This window comes from Oreochromis aureus, linkage group 6 (assembly GCF_013358895.1).
Source record: "Oreochromis aureus strain Israel breed Guangdong linkage group 6, ZZ_aureus, whole genome shotgun sequence".
Lineage (NCBI taxonomy): Eukaryota > Metazoa > Chordata > Actinopteri > Cichliformes > Cichlidae > Oreochromis > Oreochromis aureus.
This window is the reverse complement of record NC_052947.1, coordinates 10,619,100-10,635,401: the sequence shown is the minus strand read 5'-3', so window position 1 is coordinate 10,635,401 and position 16,302 is coordinate 10,619,100. Positions and strand designations below refer to the sequence as shown.

The window sequence follows — 16,302 nt, the reverse complement described above, 5'->3', positions numbered from 1 at the left end:
ATAATAATAGGGTTCAGTGGAAAATATTACTGAAAACATAACCTGCAAGTGCTAACCAAATGTCCGTGATCTCAGCAGCAGTCTGTGGTGCTGAGATGATGAGCTGTGATAATGGAAGCCTACAGTGGGCAGGCCAGGAACTGTAAGACAGCAGAGCAAGATAAACTGGTGCACAACAATGGTGATGTTTTCAAAATGCCATCATTAGTAATTTTAATATTATTATTATTATTATTGTCTTTATTATTTTAAAAGGCTTTTAACATGCCTTGTAATGTTTGTATGAATATTTTGACAAGAGAATCATTTGACTCTTGTACAAATTTTTTATTACACTCCATCAGGTTTGAGCAGGAAAGTTTTAGAAAAAATGTATAAATACATACATAAATGTAGAGAAATAATATTGACACTTTATTGAAAGCTGAAAGTTACCTGAACATCTAAAATATTCAGGGCAAAACGGCTAAACCACATTGATCGTCTTGCAGACAACAAAGGAACCACAGAGGAAGGACGTTGATGTTTAGTTTCAAAGGTGCTTTGTGTGCCAAACCACTGTACAAAAACAGTCATGTCAATCCTTCTGTTTTAAATCGATTTTAACCTGTGAGTTAATCGTGTCTACTTTTATGTTTACTGTCAACTTTATGCTTGCACGCAGGACTTCAACCAACATGTTGCTGACAGATTTTCAACATCTGTTCGTCTGTTTCATCGTCTACATTTCAGGTATGAGTAATCATTTATACATTGTTATAAAAAGATAGAATGTAAATAAAGTTTTTGCTAAGAAAAGAAAAAAAACCCCTGAGGTAAAAATGATTAGACAATGAATCCAATTCCTGATAAAAGTTTCTGTTAAAGGTGTTAATGGAGGAGAAACCAGGATCTGTGCTTTCAAAGGTTCATCAGTGGATCTGCACTGCTCACATCAACATCTGACTCCAAGCAGAAAATGGTTCACTATAGACTGGGATGGTTACAAGTATGTTCAGAATGAGCTCTCTGTGGATGGACAACGTGTAACGTACAACATGTCTGAAGAGAAAAACCAAACTTTAACCATCAATGATCTAAGAGAGAGTGATGCAAACACTTACTGCTGTATGAAGACTACAGACAGTCCAGGACACTGCTGGCTCAACAGAATTAGTCTTCAAGTTGTTGCAGGTACAGTGACTTTTACTTATTGATTACTTTCCAAATGACATCATTGTATAAGTTGTTATCCATCATCCTCTCAGAGCTGCAGGTAAAGGTGATTCCTGCCACAGAGGGACAGACAGTAACACTGATGTGCAGCAGCAGCTGTCCTCTGACTGAAAAGCCTGCAGCCTACATCTGGTACAAGAACAGAGAGTTTCTCTATGAGGACTGGTCTCCCTGGTACCAAGAGCTGCTCAGCAGTGAGGAAGCAGTCACATACTCCTGTGCTGTCAAAGGCTACGAGCATCTCAGAGCCCCTGAAGTCTCTGTGGGTGAGTCATGATGTTTATTGTTGCTACAAATCCTTCAGCAAAGCCCTGTAAAAATGACCTCAATACAAATATTAAATCTAATTTCTTTTTGGTCAGATTCTATCACACAGACATGCTTCAGTGTGACTTATGGAAACATGTCTTTCCACAATGGGACATCAGTGGATGAGCGGTGCTTCATCACATATCCCAGAGGTAAAAATTCCACACTCTACAAACACATCTCCAGTAAACATCTAAAGTCAGATTTGTTGAAACTATCATTTATATGTATTATATAAGCTCTTTGAATATATCTATACATAGTTACAAGAGGTGTGTTTATCCCTTTTCAACAGAGGTTCGTGTTCAAAGAACTTCTTCCATCTCAGAGTTTGTCACACTGACCTGTAACACCAGCTGTAACCTGACTGGTGATCAAACTGTCTACATGTGGTATCACAACAAAAGAAACTATGTTGAGAATCAACATTATTCAGTTCATAACTCTTCAACAGGCACATTCTCTTGTGCAGTGAAAGACCACAAAAGTCTTCAATCCAAGGAAGTTTGTAAGTCTCAAAAATCTAATAATGAAATCAAGTGCTGAAATACAGACCAGTCAAACAACTTGAAATCTTCCATCTATATTTCAGGTGTTCAGGATAAAAACTGCTGGAGAGTGAATTATGTCAGCAGGAGAATCTGTGCTCTGGAAGGATCTTCAGTGAACATCACAAGTGAATACTCACATCCTGATTACATGAAGCCAGAGTTTAAATGTTGGAGTAAAAAATGGAGAAAAGATGAAGTGGAAGTTGAAGAGCTGATTGAGGCTGCAGGTCGTGTGGAGTATCAGGACAACATGAAGAACCAACACATCCTGACCATCAACAACCTGAAGAAGAATGACTCAGGAGGATACACATTCAGATTCCAGAAAGATCATGAAGGATGGACACAGTCTGATCTGCCTGGAGTCTTTTTGATTGTCACAGGTAAATCTAAACTCCTCACTCAGCAGACTTTACTCATTAATGTCTGAACAGGAGCAGAGGTGGATCAAATATTCAGATGCTGTGAACATGTCAATGCTGCACTGCAAATGCTCATTACAAAGAAAAAGTCCTGCATTTAAAACTGAAATCATATAAGTTTTGTCACGGCTCGGGGCAGCGGCCGTGTGATGTGAGGAAAGGAGGACTCAAATGCAGTACTTATTCGGATGTGAGGGTGATTTATTAACAATACCAAACATAAAGTGGAGATGGCAAAACAGAACTAAGGATGAACTAAACTGGGAAAAATTAAACCAAAGAGCAGCAAACCTGAACAAGAAGGGAGAAAAGAAGGGAGAACAGCAGGGAGAGCACACAGGGTGACACAGAAGATGAACACAGACGACGCGACGAGGAACTGAGGGAAACACACACTATAAATACACAGAGGGACACTGGGAAATCACACACAGGTGGGAGACACAGCTGGACCTGATTAACCTGACGAGACAGGGGAACACTAACACCAGGGACCAACAGAGGGAGCACAAACCCAGAAACCCAGTAACTAAAATCCCAAAACACAAACCATCCCAAAACAGCCCACAAATAATAACAATAAATACACCAAACACAAAATCACTGAGTCATGGACTCAGGATCATGACAAGTTTTCAGAAAAATGCTTTTTATATTGTATAAAATAGTACTTATTATGAAGGAAAAAATGTGTTTTACTTTTTTAGAAGAAGCATCTATGTGTCTTTTCCATGTTTCGCTTCATTTTATTTGAACTATCTGGATACTGTTATTTTGTTTGAGCTATAAAGCAATGACTCATCATTTCAACATTTAACCCTTTGACATCGAGGAGCATACATCGCTTAATAGTCAACTTTAAATGAGGTCAGAAGAATTTTGAACAATAAAATTTCTGGCTAATTGAATCATGTTGTTCTTTTTTAATCTACATTCACAAGAACTACATTTCGAAACAAATGTCTCATTTCATTTCCAAAATGTTTTCAGTTTGACAGTTAAAAATCAATGAAAATAATGTAGTGGTGCATAAATAATGATTTTTTTACTTTCAGAGCTGAGAGTGAAGATGAGTCCTTCTGCAGTGGTGACAGAGGGTCAGAGAGTCACACTGACCTGCAGTACCAGCTGTCCTCTGACTGACAACACAAACTACATTTGGTACTTGAACAGTCGACCTCTGACCCCGAGAGAGAACCAGAACAAACATCTGATCCTAGACCCAGTCAGCAGGGAGAATGCAGGAAGCTACTCCTGTGCTGTGAAAACCAACAAAGATATCAGCTCTGCTCCAAAGACTCTCACTGTCCAAAGTATCACAGGAACATGGACACCAGCAGCTGCAGGAGTTTCTGCTGCTCTGCTCCTTTTAATACCTCTCTCTGTCTTCTGGTGTGTTAGGTGAGCAACACTTTGATCTCATTCAGATCAATATGTTCTTGCGATATGCCTTTACTTTATATATTTCTATCTGTTTACAAATCAGAAAAAAGAGGATTTCTAACCAGCCTTCAAGAACTGAAACATTCGGCAACAAACAGCAGGTACCAAACAGGAAACTAAAAATTCTTCTGCAGTAACAACAGAAATAAAACAAGCCGCTTGTACACGTTGTTTTTCTTTATATAAATCTATTCCTGCTTAACCCAAAAGCATGTATTTTTTGCCCCTGTATTGTTCTCCTTCATGTGAATCATAACCTCTATATGTAAATGCATTTAAATATACATTAATAAAATGTGATGTTATTTGTCTATGCAGATTTTTCCTAATTTCATACATGAAAACGTTCCAGCTGAATCGGAGGAGCAGGATGGTCATCACTATGTCAGGCTGCATTTCAGTTTGAAAAACAACACTGACCTCTACTCAACCATCGAGTTATCGCCTGCTAAGTTAATACACCTTCTTTCTTTTTTTTTGCTGTATTCATCATATTCAAACTGTGATTTGAAGTCACTTGTTGATTTGCTAATTATTTCATTTTTTGTAAATTAGAATGACAACAACTTCCAGTCACTTTCCAAGAAGTGAAACATCAGACAATGAAGAGCAGGTACATGACAGGATTCAAGTATAAAACATAAAACTCCTCTGTGCTATTTTTCTTCATATGTAAATCATGCATTGTTATGGCCAAACTGTGCAAATCACAGTTTGGCCATAACAAACACCTTGTTCGAACATAAGAGTGTCCATAAGTGCACGTGGCACCAGGACGCTCTAGGCCGCAGGTCGATGATCGATTTTGTAATCGTATCACCAGACCTGCGACCACATGTTCTGGACACTATTAAAAGAGAATTGCAATAATCCAAACGTGAAGTAATAAAGGCGTGAATAACACTTTCCAAGTCACGCTTAGAAAGAAAGGGCTTAACCTTCGATAAATGTCTGAGGTGATAGAATGCTGATTTTACCAGCCCGTTTATGTGACCATCAAATATAAGTGCAGAATCAATTTTTACTCCGAGATTTGTGATCGAACTCTTTAAATGGGAAGTCAAAGTGGCAAGATCAACATCTGGAGCGTCAGAAAAACGATTTGGGCCAAATAAGATCGCGTCCGTCTTACGATCATTAAAATTTAAAACGTTTTTTTTTTTTTTTTTTAAATTGTAACTTAAATATAAGTGTTATAGAAAAGGAATTTCCCAGATTTGATATTTTATATTTTGTGACCTCACAAACCTGCTGGTCAGGGTATCATTATAACCTGCAAATAAAGTAAAAATATTTAAATGAGAAAAAAATATGTGTGTCTTCCTCCTCAGGTAACGCCTGATTCCATATATGAAAACCTCCCAGCTCATTATAGCGGACTGCAACTACCTATGACCCACACAAGTGCTTTCTACTCCAGTATGGACCCACTACCTGCTCACTAAAGTAACTTTGTTACCATAGTGATTTAAAGGGCCTTTTTCTCTGATAGGTTTAGCAACTGAACTAATTTCAGTATCACAGCAGGGACACCACATCTGGTGGATCTGCCAGTGGTTTTCATACATAAATTACAGAAGAAATAAATCTTGAACTTTTCAGTTATAAAATGTATGTTATTAAAACATATGTCACAACTGAAAGATGACAAAAAACAGCAACTTGTGTTTGAGTGCAGCTGAGTGACTTTTTTAATGCACCATGAAATGTCCAAAAACCACTTGATGTCTCTATATTAACTTTTGCAACCCTCATAACTTTCCAAAAAAACTGTATTGACATTTACTGCAATAAAAGTGGTTTCTGTTCAAATTCAGCCTTGTGGTTTCATATGTATTCTGGCTGACAAATGATGACCTCTTAATAATGAGAGACATTCACTCTTCACTACAAATCTAATCTTTACAAAACTAGTCATGTTATGATAAGCAAATAAGGGAACCACTTGACAAAATGTGCGAGACAAGGAAGTAAAAGTGTCCAGTGCACAAACATAGAACAAGACAGGGGGAGGCAACAAATGAAAACACAGGTGGGGGGAGATGACTACAGCTACTCATACTGAAACCCACATGCTCTACATTACAGAGAACTCTTTCCCTGAACAGAGATAAACAGCAAGCAGAGACTCTAAACAGCAACTCCAACTTTAAAATGTGAACTAAGAATTAAAGACTGCAACAAAGAGTCAAACAACAGGAACCATAAGAAATAGTGGAAGCAGATTTCTTTTCTGTTGTATTAATGTTTAATCATATCACTTAAGTATAGCCAGATCACTCCTGACACCAATTGTATGCATTTATGTGGAATCCTATCACAAGTGGGCCCCAGGTTTTATTGCACCTTCACAGAAGGTTCATTGTAGACTTGAAATCTCCACACATCCTGCTCTTAGGGAGGTGACAGCCAAGCAGAAAACAAGGTCATAATTCTCTCTGTGAGGGAGTCCAGCTGGACTGAAGGTATAGAGATATATGATATGCTATGGAATGTTCTCTTTCTTAAGAGAGTCTGTGATGGGTTATATAACATGTAAGGGCAGCGGCCACAATTCAGAGATCACCCTAGGCTTTGACAGGAGTGGTTCTCTCCATATTGCAATATGTTATTAAACTCACTTCAAATCATGCTCACTGAGGTGTTTGCAGGTTATTGTTAAAATTTCCATAACAAAATCATGAAGAAGGAAGTGATATTGCTGCTGTTAAAGCTCTGTGTAGTTTCTCGGCAGATACTCACAGTAAACACTTTGTCTATTCTGTTTTGTACCTTTCCTGTAAAATTGCTATTTATTTTTGACATTCACTCCTTTTTTCGAGATTTTATGAAGTGACAGAAACAGCAGCTGTAAAAAAGGTGATTTACATATCACTTCAAAGAAGAACTGCTGTGGTTTGTCTCTGAACTTGAGCTCACTACAGATAAACATCATGGAAAGTACATCATGGCAGCACAGAGTAACTTCTACACAGTAAAATGAGTGCAACACCACAAGAGTCAATTTCAACACAGAGCCAGTGTCTCTTGAATAAAATGACAACAATTAATACAACATGAAAAATAATAACTTTTTAAATTTTTTCTTACCGCATTCACATTATTTTTATGCTTATGTCAACTAATATGAATTATTATCAGTTGTGAACCCTTTTTTTTTTTTTACTTTTTTACCGTCAACTCTTGTAGTATGAAATCAACTTATTAATAATGGCTGTATGGAGTCTTTTGGTAGTGCCTATTGGGTATAACAGTAGTGTTCCAATCTATCACGTTATATGAAAATGGTCTTCAACAAATGTATCTTCATAAGTGTAAAACATAAAATAATAACTCTAAACAGTGTTAGTGAGCCTTGAAAAAGTCATCAAAAGCTCCAAGTGAATTGGTTGACTTGCATGGTTTGACCTGCTTGTCCAGGACAACAAAAAACTCATGGATGGTGTTCCTCTTTGTCCCAGCAGCAAGTATATAGGGTTGTGTAATGGGGTTGAGGGCATCAACATGTTCCTGGATGCTTGCTCCACTCAGAGTATGTTAAAAATGAAGAAAAGAAAAAGAAAATAAGTTGAATTACAAAATCCAAATTTCTGTCGAGACATAATTGTTACAAGCTTTCCCCATCAAAGTTCAAATCAACAGCTAACCAACACCCCTCGCCCCAAACACAAGGTCACATGGTAAAAAGAATAAAACAGGTATCAAATATTTTTAAGAGTGCATTTCATATATGAAAAGAATCAGCAAAAAAGATGGGGGCACAAATGTTAGTTGGTGTGAAAGAAAACAAAAAACAAAAAATACAGAACAAACCTTCTGGAAGACCACAGTGTGCTTCTCAGCTTGGGATGCAGAAACCTTGCCAGGTCTTTGACAGGAAGGAGGAATCAGGTACAACAAGAGAATGATGGAAGGACGATCACTGTGCCAGCCTGTGGGAAGAGAAATGACACAGCACATAAAATAAAGACAAAAAAACCCCTAGAACTAAAAGAATGCTATTACTTTAAAGCCTACACTTATAATCATGTAAAATGTAAAAAAAGAAAAAGAAAAAAACTTCCTGAAAATATTAATAATGAAATAATGAAATAACTACAGATATTTGCACCTCACTCAATCTTGTGCTGTGAAATTGACAAGAAGTAGGCTGAGAATAATAGAAAATGATGCTGAGATCAAGAGATATAATGGTGTCCTCTGGTCGACATGTCCTGAACTGCTAAACAACTTCAAGAAGTCCTCCAAAATTATCTAGTTTCATCTTGAAGTTGACACGGCAACAAGCGCAGTACTTATTTTTTCATTAGAGAATATATCATAGTGTTTAATGCAGCACCAAAAAACAAACAAACAGACAAACAAAAAAAACAGCGTGACTATAAAACAAAATACTTGTTAAAGGAGTATCAGTGTTTTCCTCTATGGCTGAAATCCCATTTTCTCTTCTTTAGTCAAAAAAGGCTAAAGACTGGCAGACGTTTTTGTCATGTTACGGCTGTGTGCAGACAGGAATAGGACCCAAGGTGCAGACTCCGGAGACAAAACGGTGAACTCAAAACAGCTTTATTGCTGAACAAAGAAAATCTACAAAACCTAAACTGAAAAGAATCTAACGAAACACACACAGGGAGCCACAGGGAGATACACACAGCATGAGGGACGACGCGACACTGACTCAAAGAAACACAGGGTTTAAGTACACAGAGGGAGCAATCAGGGAATGGGCAACAGGAGGGAAACACAGCTGGGGCAAATCAGGACTAACGAGACAAGGAGAGCAAAACCAGATACACTAACATGAGACATGGACTTTCAAAGTAAAACAGGAAACATAACACAGACTCACAGGCAGGCGTTATAACAAAGGGAACAAAGACGTGGGACCAGGGCAGACACAGACACTGACTGGACGTGGGGATACAGCAAACAGGGGAGACAGCAACTCAGAATTACAGACAGAAAACCAGAACACTAAAACTCTAACAGAACCCACCCAGAGAACCTAAACTAAGAATAATCCAAAAACCCAAAAAGCAAAACTAGAATATAATGAAATAACAAACTCAAAGAACCAAAACACAAACCACTGGGTCGATGACCCAGGGATCCTAACAGTTTTGACTGTTGAGCCACACTCAGCAGTGACATTAAAGGAATAGGAATTAAACCACTAGAGGATAGAAACAGTAGAATTAATGTTAACACTTTATAGCCAGAATACAATTCAGTCAGAGAACTCAAACACTTCTTGAATGTGGAAATTTTAAAGAAAGGAACTAGAGACAGGCTAAATAAAAATTAATTAATAAGAAAGTAACTTTTTCTATTAAAAACAGCAGCTACACAGCAGCTTAAGATCAACATCACTCATGCTGCTCTTTGAAAACAGACGTTTTCTCTTATCAAAGTATTATAAGAGTTTTAACATCTTCACAGCTTTCTGCTCAATAACTTCAAGTATCTCTGATGGATATTTAAACACAACTGCATTAAGCAGGGTTTAAACTCAAAGCATACAAGAAACCAAGTGATGAAAAGGAAGGAAGTTATTCTTTTAGTTTCTAAGCTGTGAATGTGAAACCAGTTCCTTCTTAAAAGAAAAGAAAAAAAAGTCATTTTGTCCCCCTCACCCTTCACTCTGCATAGAAAAAGAGTGTTTAGTTTGACGGATGCATTACTTTTTGTCTTTTGGTTCAAAGTTAAGGACATTTTAAATAACGTGTTCCCGATATCACATTGTTTTATATTTTGAAAAAGAAAAGATAAAAATGGCAGCAGAATTATGTCTACATTACTCCAGCTATGTGTTTACATTGCAAACTGTCATACTGAGAAATCCTCAGTAGTTAAACACCTCCACAGCTTTCTGTTCAACAACTTCAACATATTTAATAAACTGAAAACTGAAATAAACTGAAAATTTAATGCATTCAAAAACAACTGCATGCAGCAAGTAAATAAAACAAAAGAATGATTATGTAGGAAAACAACTGATGCAAATTAAAATATTATTCATGGTAAGACAAAGCATATAAGAATGCAAAAGATTTGAAGGAAAAGGAAACAAGTTTACTTTTAGTTTCAAAGATGCATGATGTGTGAAACCTAAGAATATGGGCCAGCAGTCCCCCGTCACCCTTCACTCTGACAAAGAGTACTGCTTAGTTTGACCGATGACTTACTTTGTCTTTATGGTTCGAGCTTTTAATGTCAGCTTTACGCTCAAAGTCTGGACTAAAAAATTAATGGAGTTGAGAGATGCTGGTCATCTGTTTGTGGGTCTCACCTTTTACATTTCAGGTATCAGAGACTATTAATGAGTTCTTATGTAAAAATCATTAATTAATATTAACTTGTAACTTGTAAAATTTACAGATGATAAATTTTACTTTACACTAGTTCCTAATGTGAAGTACTGAAAATTATTAAGTGGTTAATAATAAAGACATATTAATAAATAAATATTTTTGTTAACTCTCTTTTGTTAAAGGTGTTAATGGAGGAGAAACCAGGATCTGTGCTCGCAAAGGTTCATCAGTGGATCTGCACTGCTCACATCAACATCTGACTTCAAGCAGAAAATGGTTCACTATAGGCTGGGATGGTTACAAGTATGTTCAGAGTGAGCTCTCTGTGGATGGACAACATGTAATGTACAACATGTCTGAAGAGAAAAACCCAACTTTAACCATCAATGATCTAAGAGAGAGTGATGCAAACTCTTACTGCTGTATGAATGGTAAATGGTAAATGGCCTGTATTTATATAGCGCCTTCTAGTCCCTAAGGACCCCAAAGCGCTTTACATATCCAGTCATTCACCCATTCACGCACACATTCACACACTGGTGATGGCAAGCTACGTTGTAGCCACAGCCACCCTGGGGCGCACTGACAGTATGAAGACTACAGACAGTCCACAACTCTGTTGGCTCAACAGAATTAGTCTTCAAGTTGTTGCAGGTACAGTGACTTTTACTCATTGATTACTTTCCAAATGACATCATTGTATAAGCTGTTCTCCATCATACTCTCAGAGCTGCAGGTAAAGGTGATTCCTGCCACAGAGGGACAGACAGTAACACTGATGTGCAGCAGCAGCTGTCCTCTGACTGAAAAGCCTGCAGCCTACATCTGGTACAAGAACAGAGAGTTTCTCTATGAGGACTGGTCTCCCTGGTACAGAGAGCTGCTCAGCAGTGAGGAAGCAGTCACATACTCCTGTGCTGTCAAAGGCTACGAGGATCTCAGAGCCCCTGAAGTCTCTGTGGGGGAGTCATGATGTTTATTGTTGCTAGAAAACAAACACAATGGGTCATACAGTGATTAATTTCAATCAATATCATTTCTTTGTTTCAGATTCCATCACAGAGACCTGCTTCATGACCTATGCTAAAGAGAGAATGTGTTCTTACAGGAAGACATCAGTAGATGAGCCGTGCTCCATCACATATCCCAGAGGTGAAGTTTATACCATATTCGTTGAGATTATACATGTATATGACTTAAATAAGATGTATGATTACATCAAATATAGTGACAAGAAGTGTGTTTATCCTTCTTTAACAGAGGTTCATGTTCAAAGAGCTTCTTCAACGTCAGAGTTTGTCACACTGACCTGTATAACAAACTGTAACCTGACTAACCATCAAAATGGCTTCATGTGGTATCACAACAAACAAAACTATCATGAGAATCAACATTATTCAACTCAAAACTCTTCAGGAGACACATTCTCTTGTGCAGTTAAAGGCCACAAACACCTTCAGTCTAAGGAAGTTTGTAAGTGTCAAATCTATTTTGCTAACCAATAATGATAACTCAAGGGCTTAAATACAAACCAATCAAACAACTTTAAATCTTCCATCTATATTTCAGGTGTTCAGGATAAAAACTGCTGGAGAGTGAATTATGTCAGCAGGAGAATCTGTGCTCTGGAAGGATCTTCAGTGAACATCACAGGTGAATACTCACATCCTGATAACATGAAGCCAGAGTTTAAATGTTGGAGTAAAAAATGGAGAAAAGATAAAGTGGAAGTTGAAGAGCTGATTGAGGCTGCAGGTTGTGTGGAGTATCAGGACAACATGAAGAACCAACACATCCTGACCATCAACAATCTGAAGAAGAATGACTCAGGAGGATACACATTCAGATTCCAGAAAGATCATGAAGGATGGACACAGTCTGATCTGCCTGGAGTCTTTTTGATTGTCACAGGTAAATCTAAACTCCTCACTCAGCAGACTTTACTCATTAATGTCTGAACAGGAGCAGAGGTGGAAGAAATATTTAGGTCCTTCTTTGTTCTATAATAATGTTAAAATATTCCCTTACAATGGAAGGTTTAGGTTTTAATTAAAAGCATGTGCATTTTATGAAACATAACTACAGTTAAAATATCAAAAGTAAAAGTTAGCTTGTAGTTTAGATCATTATAATAGTTTTAATATTATACATTCAATTTCAATTTCATGTGCCTGGTGTGCTTACCGTTGTTACTTTATGCATTCAGTTCTTTATTACCGTATTTCTGACACATACTGTGCTCAATGACAATCCAGCTAGAATATTTTGGTCAATGATGATTCCCATGGGTGACACTCATGCAGGCACTGAATTGGGCAGCTTTGGGGTCCTGTGTGTTTTACTGCACAGATACCCTGCGTGATGGGAATTCCAGCTGTTTTTAGAACTTAAACTTGGTCGAACCTGGTCAGGGCCTACTTGTTGTACAGCATACAAGGCTTAGAAGTAAGGGAGACAGAGTTTTTGCCACTGTGGCCCCCAGACTCTGGAACTCTCTTCCTCTGAGCTTTAGATCTATGCTTAAGTTTCAGGCCACAGACCAATGGCCGAACATTCTCCTTCGGGATTTTCTTGGAGAGCAGGATCTATGGTTCAATTAATTGAAGCAAGTTGTCCAGGTCCTGAAGCAGTAAAACAGTCCCGGACAGATGACATTTTTGCCTAGTCTGTTTCTTATTGTTGAATCGTGAACTTTGACCTTAATTTTTTTGGGGGGGAAAGAAGTAAGTTTTTGTAACTTCAAAATAGGGAAGGTACGTACTACAATAAAAAGCTTTGGTGTTTCTGTGCATGGAGTGAAACTGTGGAACAGTTTGAATATGGAATTGAAGCAATGTCCAAACATAAAACAGTTTAAAAAGAGTTATAAAGATATGATCTTCTTGAACTATAAAGAAAGGGAAAATGTTGAAATTAAGTGAATGTCTCTATTTAGAAAATTTCATGATGTGATATTATAGTATATAGTATATATTATATCCAAAATCTTTTTGCTATTTTTATTACAGACTATATCAGTAAGGAAGCTGACTAAGTATTGACTGATAACTTATGGAAAAGGGGTGGGATTAAATAAGTGTGTACTTCTTCCCACTCCCTTTCGATATGTAAATGAATCAGAACAGAAGCAATATTTGCATGATTGAAATAAATTAACAAACAAACAAACCATTGAGACAAGTGAGACCTGCAGTTCTTTAGATGATGTTCTGGGTTCTTTTGTGACCTGACAGATGTAAATTACTTTGTTTCTCATTTTTTCTTTAGACCGTTGTTTTCTGAGATATTTTAACTTGTTTCACTTTGTCAGACAGGTTATTTTTAAGAATCTGTCACTGAAGTGACAATGTAACCAATAACAAGCAACCAGGTATTATTTTTTGATGCAGTTAAATATAATCTTTGAATAACTGTCTCGTCTCCTCAGATGAACCTTCAACCCATCTATGAAAATATCTCAGCTCAGTCAGCAGGGCAGGTTGAACATCACTACAGCAGACTGCACTTCAGTGAAGACCACACAGCTGATCTCTACTCCACCATCAAGCCACTGTGTGCTCAATAAAGAAAAGCTTGTTACCATGGTGATTTCACCTCCAATGATATTACTCTACCATCACAGCACAGACTCTGCAGCTTCCAGATCTGTCAGTGGGTTACACTCACTTTATTGGAATATAAAATACAGTAGAAATAAAGAATTTAATTGAAATTGCAAAGCTTAAGTATAAATTCTTAAGCTTTTCAATTTAAAGATATTTGATAATGACGTGCCTGTGTTAAAAAAAACACCTGCAAAACACAAGGAAACTGTTTAAAAATTCTGCTATGTCCAAAAGCCTGTGTATGTGCATTTACTGATCACCCTCTTAAAAAAGGTGCTATTTTTGATGACTCTGTCAGGCATGGTAATTGCATTACTTTGTGTGCCTTGGGTGCTACTAATGAAAACATTAAAGCCATTGTGTCTGCTGTTTCTGTTCTGGTAACTTTTTGTCTGTATCACAAAATAACGACTAACAGCATCATCTGGCTCTGCTCTCACTGTCAGCACTGCCAGGTGTTTGATGAACGTATAATGAAATAGGTCGTGTGTAGGAATGGGAATCAAGAATCCCAGTTATCCAATATCTTGGAACTGTTAGTCTGCCTGCCTGTCCGTCCCGCGTGTCAGTTCTTTCACTCTTGCTACAATCAGCTGATTTCAGTTAATGTGAGAAGGAAAATAGTTAATATGGAAAATATTTTTATTTTTATTGCACAAAACTATGAGAGCTCGATGATAAGGTGGAGACTGCTTCCAGATAGAAACAATTGCATCATACCGCTAACACAACTTCGACTCTTTGCAAGCATCCTCACAGACACCATGCTAATGCTAAGCTAACAAGAACCCAGAGTATTGTTAAAGCTGAGTAAATGCTGATCCCAGTGAGCCGCTGTGTGTACTTCAACAGGTAACAAACTGATGAGCAGTCACACTTTAGCCTCTATTTCTACCTGTTCATGTTTCGACAGTCACTGTGATGATCGATTTGAAGTATCTTTGTGCTGGTTTTCATCTTTGATTTGTGTTGTCAGCTTTGTGTTCATACCTAAATACTAAGAGAAAGATCATGTGTGTCCTCATTGTTTTTTTTGATTTGTGTTGGTGTGTCGGGCTGTAACCTGTAGGTTTACACTGTTAAATGGTAATTATGTGACAGTGTGTTTCAGATCATTTTGCAGAGTAAAATGAAAGTAACATAACAAGTAGTATGTTTAGTACAGTTTCTGAGAATGTCACCTCTCATGGGTGAAGTTTGGCTTTGAGGGTCAGGGAGGAGTGTTGCGGTAGCAAGGCAATGTGAAGGGGACCAGATGGAAGAAAGACAACCACATGAGCCCAATCATTTTTCAAAGCTTTGAATATATTCTTTCTTTTTTCTTGTACAGAGGTTTTGTCATGCTCACCAGCAACACATTTAGAAATAACCACCCGAGCCTCTCAACAAACTCCTCCTTAAATAGATGCTGGTCATACTATCACCAATAAAATTTAAAAGGTCCCCCCCGCAAGCTAAATAATATCCAAACTAACTAAATCAAATCAAACTGAAGCTTTTAAGGCCCTTTTGATTTCCAATCTGGTTCTGCTTTAAAGTTTTAAGGATGAAGCAACAGTGCTTCTCTGAAATATGTGTACTCCCTACTGATAAAAAACAAAAAATAATTGTAAATTCATTTAATAAACTGGTAACAAAAATACAATGCAGAATTTAAGTATAGGCTTTATATGCCATCATCAGGCCTAATGCTCCTAAATTTGCAACTTCACAGCTCTGTGAGCCCTTTTCTACCTGTTTTTTAAACAGAGAAAGCACCCACACTCAAAGCAGCCTGTCTCAAACCTGATTTTATAAATGGTACAGCACAGACACAAAGTTTCTCATGCAGGATTAAAGGAACCAGACTTTGTTCAGACAGGGTTATTTTACACTGACCCTGGGTCAGTATGAGTATCATACAGTTTAAATGAAGCACTAGAACTAGCAGATATGTATTATAGATGCATTGAAGCTAGTCAGGATATTTACTGTGAATCTGTGGCTGTGATTAATCATTTTACTGGTAACATAATTAGCTAGCAAATTAATTAGTCATGACAGATGTTAATATTTCAGTCCTGACATTGTTTCAATAGTAACTACTTTACTACTGTACGATAACCTTAACACAGTAACGGTAAAACATTTACTAATATCTACAAGTACATCTCAAAGATCTTATATCAGGACTCATTTTACACCACATTAATATTTTTGATTAATGTGGTTTGATTTGATAATATTTTTGATTTTTTATAATCACTCTATAAATCAGACTAAAAAAATAAATGAATAAACAAATACATAATAATAATAATAATAATAATAATAATAATAATAATAATAATAATAATAATAATAATAATAAAAAAAAAGAAAACAAATTTTGAAGAGATGAAATGATTCACCTAAATCAGAATAATGGAATCATAAAAGTATAGAGAAAGGAACAGACCTTTGTCAG

General features: G+C 37.1%; 1 protein-coding gene across 1 annotated transcript; it reads left to right on the top strand.

Annotated features, from left to right (window-relative positions):
• The first annotated feature begins 502 nt into the window (after positions 1-502).
• Positions 503-5,685, top strand: LOC120440712. The gene is made up of 12 exons (XM_039613858.1): positions 503-538; positions 665-732; positions 868-1,173; positions 1,248-1,481; positions 1,578-1,676; positions 1,820-2,032; positions 2,117-2,458; positions 3,553-3,898; positions 3,984-4,041; positions 4,259-4,392; positions 4,496-4,553; positions 5,272-5,685. The coding sequence occupies exons 2-12, from the start codon at positions 678-680 to the stop codon at positions 5,383-5,385; spliced, it is 1,959 nt and encodes a 652-aa protein (XP_039469792.1). The 5' UTR covers positions 503-538; positions 665-677; the 3' UTR covers positions 5,386-5,685.
• The last annotated feature ends 10,617 nt before the right edge of the window (positions 5,686-16,302 follow it).

Excerpts from the sequence above, each read along its gene's own strand:
- LOC120440712 (XM_039613858.1), top strand. The coding sequence starts at position 678 with ATGTTGCTGACAGATTTTCAACATCTGTTCGTCTGTTTCATCGTCTAC. Across the intron at positions 733-867 it reads TTTCATCGTCTACATTTCAG|GTGTTAATGGAGGAGAAACC; the intron begins GTATGAGTAATC and ends TTTCTGTTAAAG. Across the intron at positions 4,554-5,271 it reads CATCAGACAATGAAGAGCAG|GTAACGCCTGATTCCATATA; the intron begins GTACATGACAGG and ends CTTCCTCCTCAG.